This window comes from Pholis gunnellus (genome assembly GCF_910591455.1).
Source record: "Pholis gunnellus genome assembly, chromosome: 19".
Lineage (NCBI taxonomy): Eukaryota > Metazoa > Chordata > Actinopteri > Perciformes > Pholidae > Pholis > Pholis gunnellus.
Window position 1 is genome coordinate 17,497,454 of NC_136546.1, and position 16,592 is coordinate 17,514,045.

The 16,592-nt window shown below is 42.7% G+C and overlaps 1 protein-coding gene across 1 annotated transcript; it reads right to left on the reverse strand.

The window, feature by feature from the left end:
• Positions 1 to 1,184: 1,184 nt before the first annotated feature.
• LOC306711094 (methylmalonate-semialdehyde/malonate-semialdehyde dehydrogenase [acylating], mitochondrial-like) lies at positions 1,185 to 9,158 on the reverse strand. The gene is made up of 12 exons (XM_079179881.1): positions 9,021 to 9,158; positions 8,628 to 8,672; positions 7,092 to 7,166; positions 6,537 to 6,698; positions 6,353 to 6,431; positions 5,074 to 5,376; positions 4,650 to 4,771; positions 4,187 to 4,376; positions 3,914 to 4,095; positions 3,489 to 3,668; positions 2,333 to 2,431; positions 1,185 to 2,238 (listed from the first exon to the last, which is right to left on the reverse strand). Exons 1-12 carry the CDS (start codon positions 9,057 to 9,059, stop codon positions 2,134 to 2,136), a joined length of 1,581 nt encoding a protein of 526 aa, XP_079036007.1. The 5' UTR covers positions 9,060 to 9,158; the 3' UTR covers positions 1,185 to 2,133.
• Between the last annotated feature and the right edge of the window lie 7,434 nt (positions 9,159 to 16,592).

Below are 16,592 nucleotides of genomic sequence, written 5' to 3' on the forward strand. Positions count from 1 at the left end.
AGAAATGCTACAACTAGACACACCATTGGAATTAGTTTAGTGTTAAAGGACTGTCTGATAAACCCCCGCCTCTGTCCCTTTATTATTTATTAATCACTGAAACGTTTCAGAAGCTAAGCATGACATCATTCTCATTTGTGGCCTGGATGCTCATTTAAAGCTACTCTTTGCTCAAAAATGCTAAACATCAAAATACACACCAGGCCTCATGAATTTATCAAACATGACTATAGGAGGTATATAGACTGGATCTTTATGTGGCTATTCTGTAAATAAACATAAACAATATATAATAATAATTATATATATAATATATATATATATAATAATTAATAATAATAAATATGTGATAAACAATTATATAAATTGCTCGTTTTGTCGGATGTTTTACCGGTAACGTTAGCATTAGTAATACGTTAGCGTTAGCGTTAACCAACAGTCAATTGTGACTAAAGTTACAACGTAGCGTACGTAATAACGTCTACCCAATACGTATGCTCACTAGTTTTCACTCCTTAATACAATTTACAACACTTTTCCCCAATAAAACGTTACCATGCAGTTGTTTTTTTATGTCAGTGCAATGAAAGTAGAGTATCTTTGAACGGCTATCTTGCGTTATATGGATTGACCGTTACATAGCTCTTCGTTAACGTTCATTCGCAGTCAACTGACGTAACTTACGTCAGCTAGCGTAAGAATGCTACGTTAAACAAAGCTAGGCGCCGAAGTTTGTTAACAAGCTAGTTAACGTTAGCCAAAAGCCGCACTTTACTGTGTGTCGTACCTAAAACAAACTAAAACACGGTAGAGAGATTTGTTACGTTAGCTAACTTATTTAAAGTGCTTTCCGGACGCTAAACACACTCGGAGCTCACCATGATGGTACGTCCGAGTAGTCCTCACGCGGACGACTCGTCGTGACGTCACCTGTGTTATGACGGAAGTCATTTTCGGTCTCGTGCACGTGCTCAGCAATGAGCAGGAGCCTGCTCCAATGGGTCTCTTACAGCTAAATTACAGGCTGTGTATTGATGAACCACAATAAAAAGTTCAAACATTACCAACTACTTCTTGTCTGTGAAGTTAATTAGGCATTATTTAGATCTTTGCCCCAGCATACCAATATGTTGGCTTAGTGTGTAATGAATACATAGAATATCAACAGAACCAGAGGATCATTTCAACACAAATCAGAATTTAATTTAGTCAAATTATAGTTTATTCAAACTGAACTACAACTACCTTGATCTCTTAATTTTCAACCACAAATAGTCTAGGTGACTAAACTTGATGTAGCTCATATAATTTGAATGAAAATATTTGCAACATACGGTTTCATTACAATGGTTTATAGAGAATGTCAGATGTCATGTAAAACAGCAATTTACCTTTTACACCATCCATGATCAGAATAAAAGGATCACTCCCGACAATACAGTACAAAACCCTTGAACCTCTCTCTGACATACCACGTTAGTCCCAACACTGGACAGTAGGATACAATACATTTAGAGGTACAAGAACTACAACCATTATTTCAGATTTAACAGAAGAACAGAGAAACGGTGTGCGCTTTTGTTCTAATGTAGCATTTGCTCCATTTACATCTTCTTTCCAAGTATCTACACAACGCTCTGACAAACAGAACAAGCTAAAAAAAAACACGGGATAATGGTGGAAGACATTTGGGCTCATTGCTTCAAAAAGGCAGAATCCCTGATCCTTTTGAATTCTACGGTCAGTTTAAAGAAATGAGACACCCGAGTATAGTACTGATCATGAAAATAACAGAGCGTGATTACATCCATAGTCCACCCGGTCAGGACATCAACCGGAGAAAACGGCTACAAAACACAAACCCACGAAGAGACTCACGGCGCCATTCATTTCATCAGTCCAGCTTATCTCCCGCGTCGCCAAATGAGGTGAAATTTGCATTTGTTTGTGCAACATTGTTAAGGATGGATGAAGTTAAAAAAAAAAAACACCAACTAATAACCCCCAGTGTGACTATATCTAAAAAAAAAAAAAAGAGGACATGTAGCCTTTGTCCCGCCCCATTTCCCTCCATGGTCTTCATCTTAAGGCATATGAGACGTCTCTCAAAGTTACGCTAGATGTGCTGCCAGCTTAGCGTCCCATGGTGGGCATGGTCACAGCTGGGCCCGTCAGAGTGGCGTCCTCAGCCTTCCACTGTGAGGTCACAGTCTTGATCTGAGTGTAGAACTGGATGCCCTGGTGGTGAAGAGACAACTGCAGTGTCAACTACCCAAGTTCGTATCTTGATGCAGAGTCTTTTTATGATGACAAACCGCTTTTTGTTAATTACCTGCTTGCCGTAGAAGTTGGTGTCTCCTCTGAAGGAGCCTCTGGAGCCAGTGAAGGAGAACATGGGGAGGGGGACGGGGATGGGCACGTTCACCCCAATCTGTCCAAATACATAAATACATGAGGGATGGGAGATATGGCCAAACTATCACAATATAGCATGCCAACTCAAGAAATAAATTAATAGTTTATATGACAATAACTACTACTATTGTATTTTTCAGCTTTTAAATGACATTCATTGTAGTCAAGCCCTTTTTCTACTTATTCTTTAGTAATTCCTACTCGGGGCCCCCACTGACTGATTCTTACACCCTCAGGACAAGTACAGACATTTACATATCCCTGCACAACTCTTCCCTTTAAATATTCACTTTAATAACACTTGTTTTAACATATTCTTAATTTTTTGTTTTGTTTATTCTATTGTATATTTTCATATTATTTTTAAATTATGTATTATATTATTGCACTGCGTTTATTGTTATGCAATAATATAATAATCACCCAGCCAAACTCCTTGTATGTGCAAACGTACTAAAATAAACCAATTCTGATTCTGACATCATTTCTATTTATTGATTCCCAACTGGAAAAAAAGCAAATACTGAGTAAAGACAATTTCTTGAAGTTAATAGGTTCATGTAATTATTTCTCCTGTTCATACTGGCCCTTATAAAAGTCCTTTAATGGAAGAGATGGGGAGGATTTATTACAGCCAATAAAAACTACTTCAATGCACATTTCCATTATACATTTAAAGATTGACTTTAAATTTTGTGAACCTATAGATTAATGGCGCAGACAATAAGTGTGAAACAAGGATGAATTGTTAAAATTATGCAGGAAAAATCTGAGCGAGGAGTTTCACTTTCATGAATACTTTATAGCACCATTCCTTTGAGCCATCAAGTTGCTACGATAAATATTCACACTTCACATGAAGTCTATGTCCATTTCCCGTCTTTGAAACAGAACACCTCAGACACAAAACTGTGAACTCACAGTCTCACACAGTGAGGCCCAAAATAAGGCAAAATGTGACTTTTTTTTGTTTTGTTTTTTAAACCCTGACAGAGCTCTGTTCAGGGAATAGTGTTCAAAATGACTAACAATCTCCGGTGTCCTTTTATTCAGCCCTTGTAAAAGCGTCTCACCTGGCCAACGTCCACCTCATTTGTGTATTTGCGCGCTGTGGCTCCATTGGTGGTGAAGATGGCGGTGCCGTTGCCGTAGGGGTTACTGTTGATTAAAGTAATGGCTTCATCAAGACTGTCAGCCTCCAGGATGACAAGCACCGGACCAAAGATCTCCTCTTTGTAACACTTCATGCCCGGCTGGAAAGAACAGCAGAACAATCACATTAAGAGTTTCAAAAACTCCACAAGGCATCATTAACAGTCCATAATGTACCAGTATGTACACACTTTGTGAGGTTTTATCAATACATAGAGATGACTGGGAAGAAGCGCATTTAACACAACATCTTCAGGCTCCTGTTAAACAAGCAAACTCTTTCTCTAAAATACCTGTATTGTATCATATTAAGACTTTTTAGTAACTGAAAAAGGCCAAATCTCACCTCAACACCAGTCAGTATGGTGGGTCCAACAAAGTTTCCATTTTCATATCCTTTGACGTTGACGTTTCTCCCGTCCAGCAGAATCTTGGCGCCCTCTTCCACCCCACTCTGGATCAAAAACTCCACCCTGGCCTTGGCTTGAGGGGAGATCAGAGGACCCACATCTGCCCCAGGCTGATCACCTTCAGGACACATACGTACATTATATCAATACAGGCAGTATCGTGAAACTCTTAATATCAAAATGTTTGACACAGTTAACATTGAAGTTACCTGCGTTGACACGCAGGGATCTGGAGCGCTCCACCAGCTCGGGGAGCCATTCACGAGACTCCCCGACAAAAATAGCAGTGGAGAGAGCCATACAGCGCTGGCCAGCTGCTCCGAAGGCTGCGCCCACGAGCTGGTTGATGGTGTTCTCTTTGTTGGCATCAGGCATCACCACACCATGGTTCTTGGCACCCTGAAAATGAAAAATGTAGGACACGGCTCTGTAGGGTTTCTCTCCAGTTAGAATGTAGCACGGAGCTCATCACATATGTTACAAACATCAGTGATTGACGGTTAAGCACTGAGTTTTGCTCCATATATCTTTGTGTCTGTTACAACTGCAACAGAGTTTAATAAGTGGGTTATCATGGCAAACAACAGCTTCACAAGACTGATAATGCAGAATGTAAGAACAGTGTATTTAGTCTGAGGATGTTAAAAAGGTGTACTGTGAGTTCTGGTGTACCATGTTGGACTGCACCCTCTTGCCGTTTTTGGATCCCCGCTCGTAGATGTGCTCTCCAGCCGTGTTGGAGCCCACAAAGCTGATGGCTTTGACGGCCGGGTGGTCACAGATGAAGTTCACCGCTACACAAAGATGCAAACGGATACTGTGAATCCTCCGTTCTTCATCTGTGCTGCTGCACCCGTAAGGCAATACGAGAGCACAAAGGCCTCGAATACAGAGATCCAAACCCTCTTTCCTCAAACACTCATGAATTACTTACAGATATAGGCCTGCACATTTTATGGAAATTCCCCATCTACATATTGCCATGGGGTATATGATTAGTGCTTGAATCACCCGTGTACTTTTTGCCATTGGTTATTACACACACACACACACACACATTGTGTGCTTCTGAATGAAGAGGGAGACACACACTCACCTTCATGCTGGCCATGAATGATGTTGAGTGTGCCATCTGGTGCTCCGGCGTCCTGGAGCAATTTGGCCAGGAGCATGGTGCACCCTGGGACCCGCTCGGAGGGCTTCATCAGGTAGGTGTTGCCGCACACCATGCCGATGGGGAACATCCACAGAGGAATCATGGCGGGGAAGTTAAACGGGGCGATACCGGCACACACTCCGATGGGCAGGCGGTAGGTGTAAGTGTCCATGTCCCGGGCGATGGACGGTAACGTCTCCCCCAGCATGAGGGACGGGATGCTGCAGGCATGCTCAACCACCTCTGAGGGACGACGGTGAAGAGAAAAGATGATGTAAACCAATAAACTAGTGCAGTGATAGGAGGCACACAAACTAATGGATGCATGAATATAAGTTATTTAAGATGAGGTCATTTAATGTCTACATTACAAAGCATTATGCAGTTTGTACTTTAGCCTCTTACTTAAGAATAAAAACTAACTGTTAATTGATTTATTTTCCCTATGAGTGAACTCTTGTAGGAAATCTCTAATGCTGGCAGCACACCTGCTTATGTAGCCTGTCTGTCAGCTGATAAAAGTTTGCATGCCAGAATAACTCGGGCATCCCAAAACTGGGAGCTGTACCAAGTAGAAAAAAATACTCTGGCATACTCTGTCTTGTAATAATACATCTTCCATTATTTGCAAGTGTGCATGGCTTGTTTCATTTCTCAACAGGATTCTTGTTGATGAAAGTCTGCCAAAGTGCACCTTAATGAGGGGAACTGCATAATTATCTTTATATAGCATGCAACTAACAGCAGAGCCTCCAGAGTGCTTTACATAAAAACATACTAGGTAGTCACACTTTAACACCAGGTCTTAACAATGTGATGCTGAAAGGACACCGTTTCCTTAACCCGTGTTTTCTTATAATTGGACACTGTGAAAGCTTCTTGAAAAGTAGTTTAAGCTTCTATATGTCAACGTGACCAAAACAGAAGCCGTGCTACATTATTCATTTCAAAGTTTAAGTTGCGTTCGCAGGAAGTGTCTGGTTACGCGCAAATAATTGACACCCTGCAGCCACTTAGTACCAAACTTTCCTCCAGGCAAAGGGCTGCCAAAGATACAGACTTTTCATCAGGAGATACAGATACTATGGACAACAGTTTCAATGGGGGAATTTGATCTTCGCTATATATATATATATATATATATATATTCACCAGCACTCTAATCTAATCAGGATTAACTAAACCTAATAGCACACTGGGAAGCCGACGCTTTACTTACGGAGTCCTCTGAATACATCTCCCTCTGCATCGGCAAGAGTTTTGCCCTGCTCCAGGGTGATCAGTTTAGACAGTTCTTTCTGAAATATGAAGAGGAAGAAACATTGCTCTCTAAGTTGGTCTCCTTAAAATGGAAACCCAATTTTGGGAAAAATGAAAAACAAGCATGTGACACATTTCCGTACAATGTTCTCCTTGATGAGCTGCTGGTAGCGCAGGAAGACCTGCTGCCGGCTGAGGACGGAGGTCTCGGACCAGGACCGATAGGCTCTGGAGCAGGAGTCCACCGCTGCCAGCATCTCCCCCTGGGTCGCTTTGGGAACACGTCCTACCACCTCATTAGTGGCCTGAGGAGCAGGAGACGGTCAACACAGACAAGTGGACTGAGAGCAAGAGAAGTCATTACGGCATGTGCATTAATTAATCAATATTAACAACCCCATGGTTGTTCTATCCTTTACAGGTTTGATATTGTATCTGACGTATATGCTATAATCATCCATCACTGCTTTTCACTTGCTTTCTAGAGCCTTTTACGTAACAAGCTTAACTACAGCAAGGCTGGACTTCATGAAACAGGACTGGCTGTGTAGACTTTCTTAGAAATTTGACTTTATTTCCCCCTCCCCAGTGTTCATACAGTGAGTTACTACTATAAAGTTGTACTGGTTATTTGCAGCCAGCCTTTAGTAAAGATCTTGTTACTGCAGGCTGGATATAGTTCATCTATGAATACTTACAGGGTTGTGAATGTCGAGCCATTCGGAGGTGTTTGACTCAACAAACTTGCCATCAATGAACAGCTTGGTGGTGGGCTAGAGGATCACAGAGGCATATGGTTAAATCCCTTCCTGTCTGGTTACATCATGACTGAGTTCACAAGGACATCTATCCATCACCACAACGTCTACAGTGACCGTCTAAAGCAGTCATTTGAGATCTCTTTACTGTCAACTTTAAATTTAAGTCCCCCTGATCGCAGATTTCTAATGTACCGCAGCCATCTCCCAATCCCATAATACAGACTTATTCTAAGCATGTTATGAGTATATAAAGTGTACGCACTGAAACAGTAAAAGAATTACGTGCACTCAAATCAGTCAGTATGCATACTGCTATTAAAACACTCTTTCGAGCTTTCTTTGTGACGTTTTGGCAGCGGCTTTCCTGAGTCGGAGTCTAAGTTTAGTGCATGGTACATGCATGTGCTGCATATGGTTGGTGTGTGTGTGGTATGGACTTAGGACAAAGGTAATGAGTATGCAACGAGACAAAGTGCAACTTCTACAAAGAGTTCAGAATGTTGTCCATCTCACAATAAGTATGTAATGCTACTGGGAACTCCTTGTGCTTTAAACATGTTTAAATGTGCCTAAACTAAATGTTTACTTGCAGGTTGAAGTGGAGTTTCTTTCACAATCTTTTCATTCTGAAACCTGAAAAACTTTACAGAGATTTTTGTCAAATTATATCATTTCCAGTTAAAAAAACAATCAAAATCTGGAGACATCTGATGTCTGTATATATGATATTTTTAGTTATTGTGGATTTTTTTTAACTTAGTTAATATTCTTTACTGTTTATTACTTATTTATAATACTTGTTTTGCTCTTGTTTCCACTACGCTGCTGTATTCCTATAAATGTCTCCACTGCGGGAGTAATAAAGGATTATCTTATCTTAACTTAGAGCTGAACTAGTGACCAGTACAATCAGCCATTAGTTTATCGTTCTTGGATAATACGATAAGTAACAAAAAATACCAATCTGCAATTGAGGTATTTTAAAACTGTCTCTTCATGACATTGCAACAATGAAAGAAACAATGCTGAAAAGCTTATTTTTCAAACTAATTGTAAAATATCCCACTTGGTACATATCCAGGCCACAAATGTAAGTGATCCTAATAAAAAATGTTTATGTTAAATAACATATGTTGACCAATATACTTATTTGTTTAGGTTTTAAATATTGATATTAAACATACAATTAATTATGTCTTAGTGATAATATGACAGAAGAAAACAGGATGTTTGTCCGCTATTTGTAGTTTCATGGCACAAAAACATTTCAATAAAGTTATTTCAATAAAACACACTTTGTTTATATCATGGAGTCACGTGTCCAAAAATAAAAACATGTGTTAACCTTTAAAGTAATTGCATTATGCAACACAAAAAAAAAAACCTGTACTGACCACTTAGCATTCATTTATTCATTCATGCATTCATTCAGTCATTCAACTGGTCGGAAAGCGTGTCAGCGGGGGCTCTTACCGCTGATGATGACGAGTAACACATGCGACCCAGCTGGAGGGACACCTGCAATAATTAAGACACCATTAGTCAACTCAAATTCATATTTAACTGAATGTCTAAGGTCTAAGGTTAATGAATAACAGCCATAGTAATGCTTGACCCCCCGTTTTCACACCAGCATGCAAATACAATATATAAAACCTGCCCCTAAAACCGTACCTACCTAACTTAACGTGCACATAACTGTTACTTTTAAATGCTTGAAAAGAAGTAGGGATGGACTGTGTGCAACGTGTTTGTTTGGCTAACGACTTTGTTAGCTAGCAGCTGAGGTTGTTAGCTATCTTAAGTTGCATTAACATGCAACAAAAGCAGCTGTTGTGTAAAACACGAGCGTGTCGTTTGTCTCACCTTCTTGTTCGCAAGGGACCGGAGGAGAATTGCTGCCATTATGGTGTGTTGAGTTTCTCTTTTCCTGCTCCAAAAGCTCCTTCAACCCGACCCCAAAAGACACCCAGAGAGCAACTAGAAGTTCAGCTAGCAGAAGTGTAGCAGAGGACGGAGGCGGTGCTGCGCTTCAGCGCAGAGCTACAAGGACGCTGTCGGTGTCGGTGTTATTGGGTAACAGCGGCGCACATGGTTTGTTGATCTGTGAAAGCCGCGCGCGACACCATTTGCGGTTTCCGCTTTGGCGTGGGCGGGACAGACCTGATTATAACGGCCAATCACTGCGCTGGATTTACCAACCTCCCTACATTGCAAGAAGCTGATTGGCTGTTAATAAACATTAAACTGGAGTCATGTTAAAGATTTTTAAAAAACTTCTTCCTGAAGTTTAAAGCCAGACACGTTGCTTGGATTTCTTACAACAATATAATTTAAACAAAATGTAAATATTACTAAATATGTTATGACTGGACAGTGAGGGAAACACATCAATACCTAGTTGCAGGCAACAGTTTCCATAGCAACATGTCTACAGGCAACATGGAGTTCCTGTGTTGGAGTTGTGAGGATGTTGCACAATGGATTGAGTCTTTAGGATTTCCACAATACAAAGTAGGTTAACATGCACCTGACTAAACAGGTATAACGTTAACTGTTGAAGGACATGTGCCTGTCTGGTTTCATACGATACTATTTTGTTTTTTCAAAGCTCTAACCTCATTATTATACATTTCTCTCATAGGCATGTTTTACGGAGAACTTCATCACTGGAAGAAAGCTCATTTATGTAAATTGCATCTACTTGCCAAGACTTGGAATCACAGATTTTGAAGACATGAAGGTATTATTATTATTTATTCTAACCTTCAGGAGAGATTGGTGTTATTATGGAGACAGACTTGTTTACATATCAAAGCTGGAGGCTCACGCAATGTTCAAGGCAGTTTCAACACCAAGATACACACCAAGATAATGACAGCACTGTGAAAACTACTGTACTGTAGGCCCACCCACATAACCCACTCTTATCATCAAAAAGATGAATTTGTCTTAATTGATTCAGATTTTGATATGTGATTAATTATTTAAGTAGCCTAACTCATACCAAACATTTGCTGAACATCACTTTGGGGCTCAGCGACTTGTGGCATGCGTATTTTTGCTTGATTTGCTTATTCACATGGTAAAGTCAAAGATTATTTAAAAATAAAAACATTAAAAAGATTAACCTTCAGGAGAAATAATTGTAGCCACATCAGATGTATTCAAATATCCCTCTAGTAAGCTCTAAGTGGACCGTAAACATTGTAAACCGGTGTCTAGTCTGTGCCAACCCAGTTTTACATCCCATTTGGCACTATAACACTCTGTCTTTGAACACTATGATATCAATTAAAGTGTTGAAACAGAGCGTCTCTGCCAGCAGATCAGCTGTATCACATATATGCTGCTTGCAGTTAAAGCAACTGTTCTTCTTATCCATCCCTGAGGTCAGAACTAAATTGGCTAAAAGCGAGTTTATGTATTCAGCTCTGCTTTACTGTACACGCATCAAACCAGAAAAAAAAGAACTTGTCTCTCTTAGTGAGTGTAAACTGATAATGAAATAACAACTCGAGACAGACAGACTCTGTCAGGATTGTCTTTGCTCTATTTAGTCGAGATTTACTGCAGAGTGGGTTAGCCCAGAAGTACTTTGATGCGTTTGTTTTTGGGAGTGTAAAATTGTAACCTTTCCTCCCATGATGCCACAATCTTGCTGAGATCTCCTGGAAAGACGAGACACTCTCCCTCTCAGTGGGACTGCCTTATTAAGTGAAGGTGAGATACTGTGTAAACACACACCTTATCAAAGGACTGAACCCTGCTGTGTGCCCCCGCAGGTCATCTGTGCTCGTGTGCGTGAGCTGCTTGGGATCACAGAGACCCCGTGGAGTCGCAGCATCGCTGACCCTCCGCGGGACAGCACGGGCCTGTTCTTGGAAAAAAAGAGCCGGACAGGTGAACGGGCGGACGCCCTCGCCTATACCAGCGCTTGCTGGATGACATGCGTCAGTGACAGAGAAAGAGAGCGCCTGACATGAATCACAATAGTAAAGGAGTGCAGCAAAAACCAAGACATGTCAGTGTCATTTCATATCACCAACTGCTCATGATGACTCGGATGAGTCACAGGAGGCCACATGCAGGCCTTGACATTAACACTTCCCACCAGCAAAATGCTCGTATGTTGTTGTTGTTGTTATTTTATTAGGTTTCTTGTGCAGGTGTAGCCAACATGAGTGCAACACTTTTTCATACATAAATATTTGTGCACGCACGGCACAGTATGAAAAACAAGTTTCAATAGCTCTACCCGTTTCAATTCAGGACAACCATAAACCACTTAGGATATTTCTATTGATCTCAAGTGGATATGTTGAAACTGGATGGAGCTATTGATCTGAAGGAGAGATCCTCAGGGTAATTCTGTGGATGACAACAAGCACCTATTTCACAGGCCCCGGGAGCAGTGTCGTTCTCTGGAATAAAACAACAACAACAACAACAAAACACTGAGTCTGCGAGTCCAAGTCTCCTGTGCCGCTGTATTGTCATAGACTTATGCACATATGGGCTCATTTGCCAACTTGCATAAAAGGCCAAAGGATCATTGCATCAGATAGTGATGGGTTGAGTGCCAAGAAGACCCACAGGGAGCCAGGGCTTTCAGTTTCAGCCAACACAACACCGCCTTGCCAATAATCTATGTAATACATGCAGGACTGTTAAACTATATGGCTGCTATATTTGGCTTTACAGATGTTGGCCTGCTGTTCACCGCAGGTTTTACCTAAAGGAGTGGATGGATTTCCAATAACAGTCTTGTTTCGGCTTACTCTTTATTTATTTATTTGTTATAACATTTCTAGAGAATATTATAAACCTACTGCGTTTCGTGCAGTATAGTTCAATCTACATGAATAAATTATGATGCCTGCCTGTGAGAGATAGGCTGGGAGGCACTGCATCTGTCTATGCACACAAATGGTCTCTGTGCAGCTCGGAGCGCGCTGATTACCATTCCGAGCACAGCACCTCTGGTCAGAAATGGAGCCGGGTCGGTGGTTGACAGTATAGTCCGGGGGCAGAAGGAGGAGGGGTGGGGTGGGGGGGCGCGCATATTATGGCAGCAACCCTTCAGTCAATCTGGATTAACTCGCACTGAGCCCTGCGTCGCCAGCAAAAGCCCGTGAAAGCGATACGAACATCTGGCTGGATTCCGCACGGCACCATGTCACTCACAGCGCTGTAGATATTAAACAGCCTGTCGCTACAAAAGGCGTTTTCTCTTCTGGAGGTGCATATACAGGCGGATGCGCAGTAGAGGCGAATCCCCCCCCCCCCCCCCTGCACAGCTGCAGCCTCACAGCCACACCGGGACCCCTTCGGTTTGCGTTTTCCAGTATTTTTTTTTTTTTTTCTTCACGAAAGTGGGGAGCTGAGTTACATATCTCCGGTGCGAGCGGATCGGAGAGGACTCGTCCTTTACATGCTGGTCATGGATTTCTTGAAGGGCATCGCTGGTTTCGCAGGCCGTCACATGTTATAGGCGCCAAGACGCGTGTTTCGGGACACCTGAATTATCCGAGAGGCACCGTCGGTCCCATTTTAGACGAGCCGCTGTCAGGATGCTCTCAGCCCTCCTGGGAGGAAATAAGCTCAAACACACCCTCCTCTGACTTGGCTTGATGTTTCATCTGCAAGGTAAATTCAATCATTTACAGGCTGAGAATTGTGGACTCTCGAGTCTGAACTCTTTTGGGTAAACTGTCTTTGAAGAGGTGCAGTGTTGACTTGAAGTACTTCTCCCAGGACCCATCTGAAAAGGGTTCAGATTCTCCCTTGTGACAGGGGTTGTGGCTGTAACCCACCAGCCCAGGACCTGTACCGCAAGGTCAAAAAAATCCCCTCAATTACCTAGAAACGCCGTCAGATATGATTTTATTTTTAGTGTGCGCCTGGGCTGCATTCTGTGCTGTTTTCTCTCCCCACAGGTGAAACTGAGAATCCTCCCTAATGTGGCCATTATTCAGCGCGCTCTCTGAGGTGCAGGATAAGACTGAATTCAGATGTGAGATGCTTCTTTGTTTTCTTGTGTAGCCTATTTCCTCAGCACAGAGGATCCAGTGATCTGCTGCTCTGTGCTGTGGTTAAACCCCTGCTGATATGCAAAGTGCACATCAGCCATTAAGGTGTGATGAAGTCTAAATTAGGCTAAGTAACAAAATTGATAATAGGATGAGTGTGGGGGCAGGGGGACGTGTTGCCAGGTGACTGATGAAGACAGGTGAAAATGTGATGATGTTTTTTTACAAAAGGGTGAGGTATAACTGTCTTCTTATATCGAGTGTTAGTTATCACATATCTTATTATTCATGAGTGCCTGAGGCAACATTGTAACACCAGTAAAAATCAGGCCCACGCCTCATTTTGCTGCTTCTATTTGCTCTTGCTGCTATGTTAATGCACTCGGTGATGTAGCTTGTGTGCCGCTACCTTTGACTGAGGAGTGATGTGTGGTTCCTTCAGCGGCGAGGCTGTTTCTGCAGACCAGCTCTGCATTCGCTGACCCTAATTTTTACTCGCCACAAAATGCACCGTTGTTTCTGCTGAAGGAGGGCTTTCATTAAGATCTGAACCACCTGAGGTTGTTTGGCAGTCACAAACTTGCATGCACACACACCTGGTCCACATGTTGTGTATACGGGAAGGTTGCTTTTTGATTACACAACACAACAAGGAGAGGGAAGATTATGCATTATTTAACCATTTTGTTGCTGTGTGTGGTAGAAAACACAGGATCCTGATGATCGTCTTTGAAAGAGGGAAAATGAGTCAATAGGGTGATCGTGGACTTCACGTTGGCTGTCCTTATTTCCCCACATTTAGACACTAACATGAATGAAAGAGAGGTTAAGATTTGCACCCTACTCTGCACTTGAGAATTGGCCAATTTGACAGTCCACAGACGTGTGGGCCCGTACTGTGGGGAATATTCACTTGAGGAGGCCATATTGATATTCAGTGGTGGCGTTTCACAGGTTTGGCATCGCTCTTTCCGGAAGAAAATCCCAGTTCATAAGCCCCTCACATCGGGGTACGTCACAACGGTGGAAGAATTAAGATCCAAAGTCAGTGATCAGCATTTCAATTTGCCCTCCCGCTGCAACACAAGACAGCATCTAGAACATGAAGAGTGTTTTCTGTGCTTGTTTGTTTATTTTGTTGGACTGATGCTCCGGTGATGAGATAGCCAGCGTATCAAGGTATCACTGAATTTCCTGTGCGAGTGTGTGAAGGAAAACATTTAGAAATGAAAGGGGGGGGGTTGTAAATGCTGATGAACAGCACTTCTATTGATGCAGTTGGGTCTGCTTAGTATGCTATACCCCTGACACACACACACACACACACAAGCTTGTCAGACTGAAAAATTATTTCAACTCCATCAGAGTGCTACATCGAGTCATTTAGGTTTTTATTACGCGCAAGATTGGGAAAACGGTAATGATTCAGTCACTCCAAACATTGAATCCAATACAAAATTAGCTGAGTGCACAGTCTGCCTCTCATCACCACAGAGTCATAAATGGTGCCATGAGTCGGCTCTGGCCTTCAAACACAACCTCGATTGTCGAGGACTCTTTGTTCGAAATATTATTAGGTGATCTGAAAATGAGCCACTGATTACATCTCACCCAAAACTGACGTTTCCTGTGTTGCCATGGCATCAAGGCTGTCACCCAAGAGCTATCGCGTTCTAACATTGGCAGACCGTGTAGGAAAAGGGTGTCACAGCACACACCCTCGTTCACAAACACAGATGTGTTGGTTAGACGGTCCGTAACGGCATCGGTGTTTGGTCAGGATGTTTGGACTCGGGGCTACACGAGCGTTTACCCGACAAAATAGAATTCCTACCAGCTCAGACACAATATGATCCTCTTCAGCTGCTGCAGCAGCTCCATTCGGTTTCATAAAGCGAGCAGGCCGAGGACCTATATATATTTGTCGATACCATTTTACCATCATGCTGCCACATCAGTTTACCTCCTTGACCCAACAGAGCTTATTTCATGTGGTAGCAGACGCCCGGCGGCATCTCCCAGAGGAACCCAGGTGAGACAATGCCGAGACGCTGCCATGTGCCATCGCGTCGACCTGCGTGGAGGCGCAACGGGCAGGCTGCATCTCGTTAACTTCCCCTCGCAGGGCTGCTTTCCCCGATTCCCTTCCCAGACGTGGTTTTCAGAAGGCTTTCTCACATGAGCTCCAGCATAAGTGAGACCATCTGAGAACATATCCCCCATTACCTCACTGGACGACTGGCATGCAGTATGCTGCATAAGGCTTTTCTTGGCGAATGCGGCCCCAGGGAGACCATAGATATCCTCTGCTACAGTATACTGCTGCTGCTGCTGCACATGAATGTCTGTCTCCATTGCTGGGGGTTGTTGTGTAGTGAGCTACCTCTATTAGGCACAAATCCACCCACCGGTGTGCGTGTGTGGGTGTGAGCTGTCAGTCTGTTCTGTCCTCGGAGGGGGAAAAGACCTGCTCAGAGGTAGTAAACGAATATTTGATTGACTATGAAGGAGATTATGGTTAATGCATCAGTAGATTACCGGTTTTCTTGTTTATTTGTGGCCTTCCAAAGTCGCCTCACCATAATGAACAGCTCAACCTGGATAATGATTTTCTGGGGATGTGACATTTAAAGATGAAGTGTGTGATTGATGAATGCATTGATTGATTATCTAGTTATTTGTTCATGTACCTGATGAGTGCAACCTGTTATGCAAATCTCCTTGGAACAACCATAATTAAATGCAAATTAGGGAAACGGCAGCGGACAGTTCCTGCTCCGTCTCAGCAGCGAGGGGCTGTCCTTTAGTCATCACAGAACGACACTTGCAGGGATTACCATTGCAACCATTCTCTTCACGTTCGGTTGAGTTTTCAGCAGCGAAAAAAGCAGAAAAAAAAAAGCCCCGTCTCCACAGAGTGAATCAATATCACGTCTTCAGCGTCATTCGGGTCTGGAAGTAGCAGGTCCTCTCCGCCTCATTGCACATCCAGAGGCCGTGCCATTGAGAGTCAGAGCAGAAGCCGGTTGGCACACCAATACGGACACACTTGCGTACTCCTCAGCTTTCATACACACACACGCACACACACACACACACACACACACACACGTAAAGTAGTTTCCACTTATGTACCACTACCACATAGCTTTGCAGCCCAGCTTGACGCTGAAGTCATCTGCCATCTTTAAGGAGCGTCTTGACAACATTTAATAGTGACTCCACAGGCCGTTTTTCAGCAGCTCAGATCTCTGCAGCACTGCACCCCAGACTACAATCCTCAAAAACGGGGCTCTTGTGTGACTCTGTGAAGTTGTCCCGTGTAAAAATGGGTCGAGAAAGACATTGATTCATTGCTGCTCGATCAGCAGTATTCATGAAAATGTCACACCCGGTGTGCTACCTC

Coding starts and splice junctions, on each gene's coding strand:
- LOC306711094 (XM_079179881.1), bottom strand. CDS start 9,059: ATGGCAGCAATTCTCCTCCGGTCCCTTGCGAACAAGAAG. Junction 6,432..6,536: donor AGCTCATCAAGGAGAACATT/GTACGGAAATGT, acceptor TTCATATTTCAG/AAAGAACTGTCTAAACTGAT. Junction 4,096..4,186: donor ATCCCTGCGTGTCAACGCAG/GTAACTTCAATG, acceptor TGTGTCCTGAAG/GTGATCAGCCTGGGGCAGAT.